General features: G+C 51.3%; 1 protein-coding gene across 3 annotated transcripts in view; it reads left to right on the top strand.

Annotated features, from left to right (window-relative positions):
• Positions 1–15,514, top strand: part of LOC142566165 (uncharacterized) — a 151,144-nt gene that overhangs the window by 119,863 nt on the left and 15,767 nt on the right. For 2 of the 3 annotated variants that reach the window (XM_075677013.1, XM_075677012.1), the window contains exon 2: positions 12,188–12,441. In XM_075677013.1, the coding sequence (XP_075533128.1) occupies positions 12,235–12,441 (207 nt within the window). In that variant the 5' untranslated portion in view covers positions 12,188–12,234. Of the gene's footprint in view, positions 1–12,072; positions 12,442–15,514 lie in introns of those variants that run through there. The other variant, XM_075677011.1, reaches the window with a different exon arrangement.

A 15,514-nucleotide genomic window follows, 5' to 3' on the forward strand; every position in this document is an offset into this window, starting at 1 on the left:
TTGTGGAAAAAAAAGCAAGGAAGTTATTGATACGACCGGATCCGTTACAGGCATAGGTAGCGGTACAAGGTAGACAGAGAAGTTTTGAGAAAAAAAAAATGCCCGAATGAAAAACATGGACAGTATACCTGATTAAATGAAGCAGGCTAGGTGACTATTTTTCACCGCCCTGTTTCAAAGGCGATGCCAATAAATCATCATCATCATCAACAACAACATCATCATCATCATCTGTACCTCCGATCGTTTTGCCACCATCAGTTTCCAGGTTAAAACGAATGAGCCAAATTTCTCAATTGACACTCCTCCGCCGCGAGAACTTCTCAATGAACATTTTGCCGGCGTTCTTATTTATTTATTTCTTTATTTATTTACAATACCACCGCAATAAGTACTGAAATGAGTTAGGAGAGAAACAGCAACGAAGAAAAACGTAAAAACTACAACATTTTGCACATCCACAGGTTAAGAAATAGGAAAACGCAAAAGAAAAATACGAACGCTAATCAAATATGACAATCGTCGAGTGTTGAACGTATTGTGTACAAAAAAGTGGCAGTAAGATTTCTCTAGGTATGGAACACGGTGAGTAAGAACAGGCGGACATCTCGATAAACATATTAAGACGTCGACAGAAACACGTTTAAGAGAGTACTACGGATAATACGAGCAGACGACGCTGTCGGGCAAGTGATTCAGTGGTTGACCTAAAACGAGCATGATCCTCGGGAATAGCGACGCTGACTGGAAGATTATTCCAATCGATGGCTGTTTGAGAAAAGAAGGAATGAAGATGAGCAATTGCCCGAGCATGTGGCGAATAAACTGCTTTATAGTGGCTGATAGTCTTGAAAGACGGTATGCTGGTTTGATAGGGTGTTGTCGGGAGGGAGGGTATGGTAGAGCTTATGATAAAGGCAAAGTCTGAATGCTTTGCGGCGCCTATCTAGCTTGGGAAGATTAGCCTTTGATTTTAACTGAGTGACACTTGTGATATGAGTAGTCAGAAAAGCTGAATCTGGCTGCGCGATTTTGTATCGACTCGAGTGTCAAGGTTGTGTTTATGAGGGTCCCCCAGATCACGCTCGCATATCGCGTTCCGTCGCCCAGCGTGTCCGCCCATTCACTTCGCAGCGGGCAATAACTACGCTATTATCCTTTCCGAAATGTGTACAACGAAGTTTCGTTCATGTCGGCCCCTTCAGTCACGAATTGCGATGCACTCTCAAGAAATGGGCCAAAGTCACGTGTGTTCATTTCACGTTGCTACAAACTCTCTTGAAATAAAGTAAAGCGGTTATAAAGATACTTTATGCATGTTCTAGTAAGTCCTAGCATAGCTGTCACGGATGTGCCCCATTACGTTTTACCGGCGAGAAACCTTAGTATGTGGGCGATAGAGGAAAGCCTCGAGATCTTATTTATTAGGCTTATGTGTTATCTATCTCTCCCTCATTCACTGCTCGTCCCCCTTACCACGTGTAGATTAGCAAACGGAGCAAGGCCTATGGTTAAGATCCCTGCCTTAGTGTTCAGTACGAAATGTCGCAGTTTTTCATCAAAAGATTCCCATTACTCAGCCACCTAGCGCACAACCTAAATAGTGGCTACAGGCATAACGAGGAAGAAAATACTACTACTTCATCATTGCAGACAGAACGTGGTTCCTTGAACGATCCGACGTCAAACATGCTACACTGCCTTTAGTAAAGTAGCCATGTGTCGCAATGCTCTTCGGTGGTCGGGAGTAACGTTGGGAAAGTCGAGGGAGCAATTTACCCGCAGCTCAGCGTCCGCGTTTTTTTTTTTTTTTTGGTCACTACAAGTATATTTACAGGGGCTGAGGGGACTGGAAAAAAAGAATTGGCGTCCACAAATCTGGACATCATCACTGACGAGGCTATTATTATTATTATTATTATTATTATTATTATTATTATTATTATTAGTAGTAGTAGTAGTAGTAGTAGTAGTAGTAGTAGTAGTAGTAATTGAAATCCCCCCCAAAAAAAGAAAGCAAGGAAGTAGGCTGCCGACTCCCGTCGGAAGGGACACTCCGCCCGCCTAAATTTGGGAAGGAGGGGACGGAAACCTAGATTTCGAAGATAGGAAGATGCTAAAGAAAGGACAAGATGACAGATCACGAAGGCTAAATGAAGTGAGACAATGACAAACAACAAAGTGCGGCAGTAGGAACACACACACAAACACAAACACACACACACACACACACACACACACACACACACACACACACACACACACATCCTCTTCTCCGTATTCGTGTGCCATTTGTCGCGCTTTTTAGCACATTGCATGAGCTCTGCAGCTGCACATTTTCACCTTCCTGTAGCCAACCCGACACTTTTCTGGTTGGCATCCCTGCCTTCTGCCTTCATTGTTTTTAAACTTTTCTTTATTCCTCTCTGTATAACTTGAAAGATCGTAAAGCAAGCTCCAGTGCTTCAGAAGTTTTAAATTGTGGTTAACAAAGAGCGCATTCAATCACTAAGGTTGAGTGCGAGGTTAGCACTCAATAAACGCTTGAACATCGGGAGCTCGGGAAAGAAAACAAAACGAAAAGAAATAATAGTATCTTAAATAGTAACCGGTGGTCGCATAATGTTGAATTTTTACTCAGGTTCTTAAAAGCCTATAAAATCATCAAGAAACATACAGTCAGCAACGTTAACAGAAATCCTATTTTTTTATGGTTACGTGAGTTTTGCAGAAAGTATCCTTAACGAGCAACCAATGCATTTTGAAGTCGCGCTTAATGCGCGAAAAATTATCTGCCGCAATCTATCCGACAAGTACAGTTTGCAAAATTGGTATATATTCTTTAGTTGCGGAGTCATAGACTCGTGAACTTTCCGTTTCACTTTATTTCTGTCAACAATTCTAAAATATTTGAACGCCGGAATATTATTGCCGACTATCAACGGCTATACAAAGTTTTCTATTTTTCTATTTAAATGCAGTAACTTTCACCGGAATCGCTTCGTGAGTTGCCTATTGAGTATTTCTGCGTTTCACAAATATTTGAATGGCGTATTCGAAGTTGTGGCTTACTTTCGCGTTTTTTATCAGCCGAAATGATTTAATTGTTTCTGGACAGTCGAAAAAAAATAATATTGGTGCTTTATGGGGATCGACACCATAAAAAAAAATAAAAAATGTCGCCGCCATTCCACCCTGTGAAAGTGGATGCGCAGCGAAGCCGGTGTGGACATTGGGCAAGCGCCACCACCACAAGCGACGTACGTCACGCACGCACGCACGCACGTGCACATGTGCTCAGGTGCAGCATACTTCCAGGCGCCGAATTCTCAAAACTTACCATTACAGGTGAAAATAATGGCGTGAAAGTACACCCTATAGGAACACAAAAATAAGCTCGAAGTCAGTTTAGAACAGTAAAAAGTCATTTCAAAGCTGTAATTTCTCTCTCTCTCTCTCTCTCTTTGAGGCAGATGTTGCTAAATTCTCTGCCAGAATTTCACGATCGCGTTGCCGCCGTCGTTTCCGTCGCGTTCATCGCGGCTTACCGTGTCTCGATCCGCTCAGGCTATGTATGGAACAAATGTATTGGGAATTACAGAAGTGCGATCACGGGAGCCACCATGCGTGATTGGAATGTGACGCTCGTATAGGTTACAAAATAAATGAAAGAGTGCATCACTGAGTGGGTACTTTCTGTGGCCGCGTAGCATATATGGCTCAAGTATGGGGTATGGCCAGTGTAATAATTCCAAGTGGTTGACGAAGCAAGGCCGCACCCTGCTGAGGAAGAAAACAAGAACCGAGGCCGAGACTGATGAATCGCATGTACCCCGAGACATATCCGACCGATAAGTGCAGAGTCTGCTGGAGGGAGACCGCAGACTACACGCACATCTTGTGGGACTGCGTTAAAAATCCAGAAGATGCAAAATCAAGAACGCTCCCACCGCGGCTCGAGGCAGCCGCGAAGAGCTACGACCGAGACGAACAGCTCTGGGCCGTCCAGCAGGTATTCGAGGTGACCGAAAGGCAGGGTCCCAGCGAGCCGGCAACGGCGAGCGGAGACCCGCGCCGAGTAACTTCGTAGATGACGTAGGCCCTCGTCGGAGCGCGCGAGCGCCCAACTGCAGACATAAATAAAGTTCACTCCAATCCAATCCAATCCAACTCAAAACGCAACTGCAGCTGAAACCGGACTTAAAGACTTCAAAGGCAAATAATGTTAATAATGTATGTGACATTGTTGAACGTCTTAGAAAAACGAATGTGCCCTAATGTGTGCCGTTGGTATATGCGGCACGAGGCATTAAGCCATTCCAATGTTGTTGTTGTTTTCTGTTTATCGTTAAGCATGCCCTGCGACATAGATGGACCATTTCAATTACCTGGGATTTTCTAATTAGCACCGAGACCTCAGCGCACGCGGGCGTTCTTTTGCGTTCCGTTCCCCATCAGAACGACGCGGTCGCGATCAGACGTATCCAGTCTGAAGGGTCGCGGTCAATGATAAAACGTCGTTGTCGTTTAAGCGCATCGCCAGGCACGCAGAGGTTGTGAAACGAGGCCCGTATTCACAAAAAAAAAAAGAAAAAAAAACATTCTTACACTAGAACCGCTCGTAAGAGCAGACGCCGGCCAATCGCGAAAAGCACGTACTACGAAGAAAAAAAGCTGCGCATTGGGCCCCAAGACCAAGCGCCTCCCTACGAGAACACAATGTCCGCGTAAGAGTAAGCTGGCATCTTCTCATAGCCGGCGCATGGCCTCCGCGGCTGTGGTTCCAAGCCGGCAGGGGTTCTGGGGGCGGCCTGCAGCCAACGGCGAGTGGCTGTTGGACAAGAATGACGGCAATGGAAGAGACACAGAACGCGGAAGGATGGATGCGCGGCCGGAGCCACTTAACCAGCGACGACGTGCCTGCGCGCGCTCACAAACTGCCGCGGCCGTAAAATAACGAACGCACTAACGAGCACGCGCGCGGCCCGACGCGGGGCGCCCGCGGGAGCGAGCGCGGAAGCCCTTCTCGGGGGGGGAACCTATACTTTGCGCGGTCGCCGCGAAAGGGTTGGCCGCGCCGCAGACACCTCCGCCGCAGCAGGGGCCGATTAGGGCCCGGCGAGAGAGCGCCGACTGGTTGCTCCGCCGACGGCATTAGGCGCCAAATTAGACTGCGTGGGTCGCGGCTCCGATTCGCGGCCGCGATAAGCGTTCAGAGAGGGCCGCGGCGGTGGCCGCCGTGGGAAACGCGGTTCCGGCCGCGCGAGTTGAAGAGCCAGGGCTGCGTCGGGCTGCGAAGTCGCGAACCTGCCTCGCCGAGCGCGAGTTTCGTTTGACAGATGGAGATATCCGGAACGGCCCTTTAACGAAAAGTACAAATGGATATATGCATAGTGCAATCACTGCACTCTTCTTGTTGTAGCACTTTAAGACAGCGACGAGCGCCTGTTGAACAAATGACGCACTGTGCCGCTATTCCGGAAAAAAAAACGCGGATGAAGAAAGAGTGAAACGAATGTTTTGCTCGGCGGTTAGATTCCATCCAACGCCGACCCCAGCGCACGCGTCGCGCAACAGCAGTCAGCGACCGTTGCCTGCGCTGAACCGACGCATTTGCAGAGCCGCTTTATTAAAAGCGTTTAGGGGCGGCTAAACGCTCTCAATCACGACGTTCATTTCTCGCCGAGCGTGCTCTCGCTGCTGAGATAGCGAGAGGGAGTGCGCGGGGAAAACATCACGATCACTGCGCGTGAACACCCTCCCCTCTTGCCTCCCAGCCATCCCCCGACCGGCGGCGATTCATGCTCTTCTCTCGGCTACTCACTTTACGCGCGGCCCCCCGCCGCCGATCAGCGAATAGCTCAATGGCGCTGCGCTGCCGGAAAGTTCCTAAGTGATTGTGGCTTTATTGTGGTTATTAGTATTTCAGCTATACGAGGCTGTTTGGTTACAGAAGTTTGTAACCGACTAGCAGCGAACGACGCAGAGCCGTAGAAAATGACCCACGAAGAGAGATAGAGAGAAAAAAAAGAGAAAGAATAGAATGAGCTAATATCCGGAGGACTGCTGTCACCTTGAAAATAAATGCTCTGCGAATGATTCTAGCGACTGACAAAAAAGTTTTGCGTTTCTCCTTGTGATCCCTGATTTACTGAGGTAAAAAAAAAAAACCGTCAGGGGAGTGGTGGGGGGGGGGGGAGAGCTGTTGCGGGGAGGGGATAGCATAATAACGGGTCTACACCGTATGCACTAAGGCATGTTTGTGAAGCGAAAGGTTATGCTCGAGCACAGAGAGGAATCGCAACTGCAAATTCTTGCCATTAAGCTACGAAACAGGCCTGTCACTAGGCTGCTGAAATTGCGCCCCAGGCCCACCTGACGTGCATGCTGCGAATTCGCTGTTGCCGGTTTTCCGTGTCACTTAGCAACCTAATTTCTCGGGGGAATTTGGCAAGGAGACTCTAACCTGGGTCTAAGCTGACGCTTTCCGTAAGACTCCCAGTGAATGAATGGTAGTCGTGTTGACGCTCGATACCTTTTTTCTCGTGTACTTCTTTCTTGTACTTTCTTTTTTTACCTTACCGGGGTCGTGGGGTGCTCGGCCATAGTTCTACCACGAGCGTGCAAACAAAACTTGAAGACGAGCACATTCGCGGCAACCCGGTGGGGGGCTCCCTTCGGGCCGGGAAGCACACGGCGCACCGCGCCAGCGATGCCGCAGCAAGGACACGCCACGTTTGCACCGGCCTGGCGACGAGCGCCGGGCTCTGGCGAGCTGCAGGCGTGGTCTCCTGCACCCGAGATCTCGTGCCGATAGCCGCGCTGACGCGAGAGAAACGCGCACAGCGAGCTGCAGCCGAGCGGTTCGGTCAACCGACGTCGGGGCGTCGGGCGCGAAGGCCGTGCCGCGCTGCTCCCGTTGTGCCTAATTGCAGCAGCGCTTCGAGACTGCGCTGCGGCGGCAGCCGAGCCTCCGGTAACGGCCCGTCTCGCTTGCTGCGCGCCACAAGATCTATGGCTCCGATCATTCTCTCCATCGTCACGCGGCACCTTAAACGAGCCGCTCCTTACCGGCCGCACTACATCGCGGGCTGTGCGGTGCTCCGCTCTGGTTGTGCTTGTTCTTTTTTCTCCGCTGCCACACAATCCGGTCTCGCCAGCCTCACCGCGCGAGGAAAAGAATCGGGCGAGTGTACGCCTCTGTAGTAACAGCGCGCACTTTTATCTATATATGCAAAGAGGTGGTGCCTCCCGGCGCACACAGGTCGGACGAGGAATTCGGTTACGAATACGGCATATTACACAGCTCTCATGAACAAAAAGAAAGCGATGGAAGAACGGAAGAATGAAACCAGTAGGAAAGCGATTAGACAATAACTTAAATCCGTGCCCGCTGACACGTTCGTCTTTGTTTTCGTAACTGCTCAATGCTTTGGTAATTTGTCCTTAACCTGCACAACCCCCCACGCGCATTTCTTTATTCGACCCTTTGTCATAAGCGAGAACTTTTTCGTCGCGCCTCAGAAAAAAGGCGACATGGCCACGCGTGCCCCTTCTGCACTCCTCCCGTCTTCGTTAATCATATTTCCATACTCAGCGCTAAATTATGTATCGGGCACTGGGCAAGATCTTCACACATTTGACCGGTGTGCAGCAGTTCCCCAGATAAGACGAAAGCAACGACCTCATTATGGTGGCTTCGTGCGCGTCCGTGGTGTCCCACCAGCGGAAGACGCCCTTGGCCACGTTCTCGCGTTGCCGCTGAAGCGGCGTCTATTGTGCCTTCTGCCTCTACTAGTATGCGGCGCGCAACCGAGCGGTTCCGACCTACAAGGCACCTGAGCGACTTAGTCAGCGCGCTCAGTGAGCCGTGGCAGAGGCGTCATAAAGTAAAAAAGGGACAGCTGTGAGGAAAGAGAGAGAGTCGTCCCAGAGATGGGCGTCCCGAGACAAAGCAGCGCGCCCAGCGCACAAGGAGGAGCCTGGCCATTAGAAAGGGCCAAAAATAAACCGGGCGCGTACATCCCGGATCGGTCTTTCTTTTGTAGCATCGCGAGGTGACGCAATGCGCGCGCGGGGAAAACACAGCCAGTCCGAGTTTCCGAACCGACCTTCGCCGGGGCGCAGCGTCGGCCGCCGCGTTCCCTGTGGATGCGCTAGCCAGCGGAGGCCCAATTAGTGGTGTCACATTCCGGCGCGCCTCGCGGACGACCACGGGGTGTTTTGATCGGCCGGGCCAAGGGGTCCGGCGGCCGGTGAGACTTTTCGGGTTCACTGCGTCGCCGCGCGCACAGGGGTCGCGCGACCGCGCGCAGCCTTGAGCGCTGCACACGTGATGCAGGTGCGCGTACACCGCGACGCTCGTTCCTGTTGCGGCGCGAGAAAGGGATTGTGCCAACAGGGCAGTGCTTCCATCGGGGTGAACAGCCGGCTGCGTGTCATGCGCAGTCGCCGGTGTCATGTCCACGAAGGTTGCCGCCGTCTTATCCATGTTCTCATCGCTGACGCTGTTGCGCCTCGCGGGGGGGGGGGGGGGAGGTTGCATGGGTCGTCTGCAGAAGTCAACTGTCTGTTCACGATATATCTACGTTCCTTAACAAACACGTAACCGTGCACGAAGTTCAGCTCCTGGCAGGGGCGCTTCGCAGTAAATGTGCCAGACCGCAGCCAACGACGTTCGGCTTCCGATATTTAAATCTAACGCAAGAGTTTGCGTATTTGGCAGGCAGGAATATTTGACGAAACTACTTTTACACCGGAGTTTAGTTTCGCTGTGGCATATATATATATATATATATATATATATATATATATATATATATATATATATATATAGGCGGTACAAAAATCATCATGCACGCACCGCGGAAGCCCAGTCGCCTCGGCTTCTTGCTGTTTAGCAAGAGGTTGCAGGTTCGATTCCCGACCGCGCCGGTCGTGTTCCAGTGGCGGCATAATGCAAAAGCACTGACGTATACATGGGGATTCTGAGTGCGCATTAAAGAAGGCCGTGTGGTCAAATATAAACCAGAGCCCTCTACTATGTCGTCTTTCGTAGAAACTTGCTTTAGGATTTTAAACCTCATGGATCATTGTCAATTGAAAAGGATCATGAAAAGTACATTACAAAATAAAGTCATGCAAACAGGTAAATGTTGGTAATGTTAGAATTACACGAAGGTATTTAACAGGCGCGGTGCCTCCACGTAGAGGAGGCGTTTCTTCTGGCAAGAGAGAGATAAATAGAGAGACAGAAAGGGCAGGGAGGTTAGCCAGATGAGAGTATTCCGACTCGCTACCCAGCACTGGGGTGAGTGAAATAGAGGTTGGAAAGCTGGAAACATGCTATGGTCTGAGGGAAAAACTTTATTGAACAGCGCGTTCCGTGTAATTTCTCACATGAATCACGTAATTACGAAGCGACCTGTATTCGGAAAGTTACTGCGGCACCGGCGAATCACCGATACTACGCCACACAAGTTTTCGGCAATGCGGAGAAACCTGCATGTCGTGTCAGCCACCCAGGGGCGATAACAGAGAACCAGTTTAGTAACAATTAATTTTATTTCTTCCGATTCGCTCGCCTGCCGCCGCGCTGACGTAATTTCTGGGATCATCCGGTATTCGCGAGGCACGATAAGAAAGGAACATAACGTACGTTTTTCCGGGAGAAAAAGGCTCGCCACTTGTACGCCGTTAATCCTTCCGCAGCCCACGTCGCATTCGCGGGATGTGGGAGATGTAGTGTAAGCGCGCCCCTGACATCGAGATGCCGTGCGGTCCTCATAAGAGCCGTGCAAATCAGCTGAGCGTAGTGTAAGTAAGCTTTGACAATGCGGGCACCATTCGTCGACTCCCCTCGTTTTCGTGCGTCCGCTACTGGTTGCGCGGTGGCCGAGAAGCCACGCGATGGAGAAGGCACCGGGTACGTGCGCGCTTCGCGACGGCCGAGCGAAGACGCCGGCGCCGGAGGGAGCTCGCCCCCGCTGCGCCGGTGCCATACGGGAAACGCGCGCCGGCCCGTGGTCCAATAAATACGCCAGCGGCGGCGGCGGCGGCGGCTTGTCAACGGCCGACCGTCCCAGGGACACCCGGTCAGCGCCGGCGCTCCCCGCGGAATGCCGTTATTTATCGGCCGCGGGACCAGGTGTTACAGGCTGGATGCTAAAGCTGTCAGGCCGGCCCATCGGAGGGGGCCGCCACCGCTGGCCAGGGCCACTGTCGCCGCCGGAGGAGGCCGCCGAAGGGGCTGCCCTGCCAGAGACCTCGACCCGCCGCCGCCGCCGCACACGCCCAGCACAGGCAAAAGCCATGAAACACGGAGGGGCGGCCGCGGGAGCCGATTTTTGTCTCCCGCGATCGGTACAAGCAGTGGCGACGAAGCGGCGTTTTCCTCCTGCGCGGCTCAACAGAACGCTGCCTTATTGTTCGCCGCGAACCGTACAGTCATATTATTCGGTTCTTGTCGTAACGCAGCGCTAAATCTTTAACAACATTAACCGACTGGATCGATTCTCCAGTTTTAGCAGCTGTTCATCCTGGCTTCATTGTTGCGTTGTTACTAGTATAAAGTGGATAAAATAAAACAAATATATATGTATATTCTCGTCAAACGGCAAGTCGATCCATCCCGTTGGCTCATGTTACTTGTAGAACAAAGAATGAGAAAGAGAAAAAAAAATGTGAAAGTGCTTAGTTTTTTCAGTCTGTCAGTTTTTCTTGACTGAACCCGTTCTTACAACGCTTCTGTAGTACCAGTGAAGCCATGCGACGCATCGAAACCGCTTATAGCTATATCGCATAACTTAAAATATATAATTCAACAACGCCAAGTCGTTCAACTAGGCAGTCGACCATGCTTGTCCTAGGTGTGAGGCACACGTTGAGGAGCTTCAAATTGTCAACTTCACGGCAGTGTACGCAAAGAACAAATCTAGTCAATCGACACGCCGTCGGTATCTGTGGTGCTAAACGACCGCTGTTTAAGCAAGTGCACCATTTTTCATTTCAGTGCGTGTTGACTGCACGTGTAATATTGCTCGAAGCGCTATTCAACGCATTGAATGTACTGACCCGTTTCTTGCATTGGTTTATTGTATGATATACAGGGGGAGAGAGAGGGGTAAAAAGAGGAACTGTCTCATGTCTGGGCCAGTAGAGAATAAGGCAGTGGTTCACATTGTTCACTATAGCTTATAACACATCATGCAGAAAAAAAAATCCGACGGTGGTAGGCAAGCTTTTATTACTAGAACAATTAGTGGGGAGGGGGGGGGGGCGATGACAAAGCATATAGAGTGGGTCAGTCGTGCTGCAGCCAGTGTTCTTGTTTCAAATTAAGTCCGTCTCCGCCGCTAATCAACATGGGGTCTTAAGTGATTTTTTTGCTTTGGAAAGAGGTTAACTCGAGAAAATATTTGTTAACTACAACAAAACTTCAATTCCTTAGCTGCAGGTCTGTTCGAAACTCGTATGCGATCATGCGAGTGGGACCGCGAGATACGTCACAAAATGACTCCTCGAGGAAGCGAGCGGCAGAAGCAACTTTATTGAAACTACTAATAAAGCAATGCTTCCCGGAACTCACACGGCGGGAATCCAGCAGCGGCGGCTAGTCACAACGCCGGCACAATCGACGGCGCAGAGAAGGGGAGCCGAACCGGACAACGCACGTAGATGGGGCTTCCCGCGCCGGGACGTCCCGTCCACGCGCGCGCACACCTGTTGCGCGTCTAGCGCGCGCGGAGGCGCGCGGCCGTCTGCGGCTGTGTGGCCGCGGAGTCCCGTGCGCGGCGCTGGCATCGCCGACAACCTGCGCGCGCGGGCTCAATGAACACACCTACGGCTACGGGGAAAAAAAGCGCGCTCTTCTTTCGAAGGCTCGCCGCCCACGTGTGGGGCGGTCTTGCACGGGTGAGGAGCCAATCGGCTGGCGCACCTGGGGGGACCGGCCAATGACGGCCGCTCGCCCCTACGTCATATCCACATCCGGGGCGGAGGGGAGGGAAAATGTCCCCTTATCTTTTTATGAACAAGTTGCGGGAAACATGCACGCCATTTGTTTGAGATAAGCGTCATGGAAGCATGAAATCGAGAGTAGCGCGTGCCGGGAAGGAGCCATGCTGGGGCGCCGAGCGGCCCTGGCCCAGCTGGCTGTTCCACCGACCGGCGTCTGTCCTGCCCGCAGATACCCGGACCTGGGTCACAGTGCTCGCCGTGCTGTTCCACTCCACGATGAGTGCGCCCGTTTCGCGGACCGGCGACAGCAGCAGCAGCAGCAGCAACGATCACCCGCTCTGGGTCAACCCGTGCAACCTGCCCGACGACGCCAGCGGACACGCCGACCACCTGAGCCCGCAGGACGTACGCAACATGCTCGACGCCGTGGCCAACCGCGCCCGGGTCGCCAGCGAGGAGGCCGACAAGGCCAAGCGCCGATTTGTGAGTACCCGTGCCGGATTGCCCGCTCTGTGTGTGCTGTGTGTGTGTGCATGCTTCAAACACCGAGGCGCACGCGAGGAACCGACTCGCGGGCGCCACGGCGTTGGGAGACCGACGGCTTCCACGAGAAGTCCGTCGGGCGTCCTTCGACGGACGAAAAATCGTGTCAGCGACCGCTGTGCGTTGTTTTCATCGTGCAATCGGCCGGCGGCCCACCATGCGCGTAATGAGCAGGACCAGGTGCTGGCAGGCCGCCAGGCGGACCGCTTCTTCGAAGACCCAGATGCATAAGAGATGCTGCGATCCCGATCACTGCGTTCGGCGAATGCTATTAGCTCTGCTTGCTGACCACATTAACGAACGCCGGCTAGTCTCGCGCTTGGGGACGTTGTGAACGCGCGTTCGGGGAAGCTTCTCAGGCAGGGCATTCACTTTCCGTACACCGAGAAAAGGCGCAAGCAGCCCGCCGGGCAGTCAGAGCGCTGTCACCACGGCGCAGTGAGCCTCCCGCCCACCGAAGCGGCACGCTATTTCGCGTACCGAGGAAGGGGGCGTGGCGCCGTCGCCGCGTGGCTTTCTAAGGTCGACACGTAGACCGAGAGCGAAACTGAGAAGTGCTACATTTAGCGAGAAGGCCGCATTGCCACGAGTTTACATTTCGTGCCGAAAGCGCCGCATCGACCTAATCGCTTAGCCTCAACATCGTCGGCCGCATTTCCCTAGGCCATCGGAACGAAGCGTCTTCCGCGGACAGGGCTAAGCGGAGCACCGGTGCAGGTCTCGTGCAGCAGCAACCGTTCGACTGAGCGCGGAGCCAATTTCCATCCTTGCGTGACAATGGTGTGACGAAGTTTGGGCCATGAATGCGTAAGAAAACCACCTTCGTACACCGCTCTTATTATCTTTTTGTCGCATTTCAATTATCAACGCGTATAGTCTCTCACTTCAGCTATCCTCTGGGACTTTGGTCTTGTACCAGTGGCACTTGCTCTCTCTATTTTTTTTTTCTTCCTCCTACATCTGGGATCAATAATAGCAATGAGCCCTGCATTGTCAACCACTACTAGTAACCACAAACAGGAGATCGAATATCGCCACAGCGCGCGCTAGGGGCCTTCCCTGCAATTCGTTCCGCCTGCGCGACCTGTGCGGATGCTTCACAAGTCGTCGGAGCGAGCAAAATGTCGCCTCAATGAGCCGAGGGATTTTCGACGCTTGCTGGAAATCCCCTAGCACGCGCTCACTCTCGTATTTCTCGGAAGTGGCACGCACATGGCCTCTTGTGTGCCGTGGAAGCGTTTTTAAGCAAAGCCGTGATGGCGAGAGATACGAGAAATCGTGAGGGTTTCTTGTGAACGGAGAGCTTAACTACGAGGAGCCGGCTACTACTATTATTTGCTTGAGTACCAGTAGAAAGTTGTCAAGATTAAAAAAATAATAATAAGAGAGCGAGACCTCAGATTCTGGGATAATATGTACAATGCGTCACTGTTCTTATGTATATTATGAACACGACGCATATTATGAATGTACATTTGTAATGTATGTAGACCACATGTGTTACAAGTACTATGAACGCTAGGTTAAATGTTGTCATGACACGTGTCACGTATGTACACTCCGTCCATGTAAACGTTCCAAGCACACCGCGCAAGTTGACGCTCAAGTGGCGCATTCAGTAGTGGTAAACAATATTAGTGTCTGTAAGGTAGCTCGTATAGAAAGAAGCAGCGCCTTCCCAATGCTGTGGTTATGCCTCTATCTCCAAGGGCCAACTACTGTTGTGAAATGAGGGTAGCGCGACAAACTAGGACGAAGTAGGTAGACACCACAAGCGCTTACTCGCGAATAAGCATTCATTCGGAAAAAAAAAAAAAGCCAAGTTCTGAGCGCAGTAATGTTCTATGAGCTTACGCAAGATGGACTGCCTTCTCAGCAAAGTAAAGTGAGCATTACACTTATGATCACTTAGTGAGCACGCTGAATTCACGAAACCATTCATCCACAAGAACTGTTCGTCACTGGCCGGCTCCTCTAACAGCATAGGAACTATTTCGTGAACACGAGTTCGCTTCTGTCGAATCGTTAGATGCAGCAAAGTATTCTTTACTGCTTGGCGACATTCACGAACAGTTTTGGCTTTTATTCTGTCTGTCCGCCATAAGCAACCCCCGACTCTGGTGCACATGGTCTTACAGAGCCCCGTCATATTACTGCGTCTGCCGCAGGAGACTTTCTCCGTTCGACGAGCTCGAACCACTCCATTTGTGCCCGCAGTCGCCGGTGTAGCGAAGGGTAGGTGGGACTGAGGTTCATTCGCAAAGATATATGACGCGAATGCGGAATGAAGGCTGTTATAAGAACTCTCGTCCACATGCCTCACACTGGTAAAATAAACTATTGTTCGCATCAGAAGAACCCGCCTTTACCGCCACCCGACACCGCGCACACTCTCTACACTGCGAAGGTACGGCGGTGGCAAAAGTCATTGAATGTTGAGAGATAGGTTTCCTGTCGCTAGGGGAAAAATTTGTGGAGGAACTACGATGACGTGAAATTTTCTGAGTCATTCTCGGAAAGCCTTCGTGCTCATCCATGGAAGGACCGCTCCAATACAAGAAATGTACGTGATCCATGGACGAGAGTTTATGTTCGGAAATAACTTTTTCTCTGTAAGTGCATTTGGGGCCAGTTCGCGTGTGCCGTTGCGAAAGTGTTTGGCGCGTTCTGCGAGCCACCTAAATTAGCGAAATATATTTTCAAATGTCCTAGGCTGCTTTGCTTCGAGACTGTGATAGAATTATTCGAAGCTAGAGTCGGATCAGAGGAGCATTGGGAACTTCCAGCTACTATAGCAAGCCTAAATATAATATAGGCTGAACACTGACATCCTTGAAAGACTACTTGCTCAATATTCTATGTGTCGACTTTCTTGCTTAATTATGCAGCTGAAGACTTGGTAGTCACGGTATCGAGAATCAAGGCCAAAACTCGGTATTTCTTCTCCAAGGCAAGAACGAGAGAGTAGGAAAAAAGATTGGCGCAGTGGCTGCAAGTCCCGCACCGTGAGAGC

The sequence above is a fragment of the Dermacentor variabilis genome, unplaced genomic scaffold (genome assembly GCF_050947875.1).
Source record: "Dermacentor variabilis isolate Ectoservices unplaced genomic scaffold, ASM5094787v1 scaffold_12, whole genome shotgun sequence".
NCBI classification, from domain to species: domain Eukaryota; kingdom Metazoa; phylum Arthropoda; class Arachnida; order Ixodida; family Ixodidae; genus Dermacentor; species Dermacentor variabilis.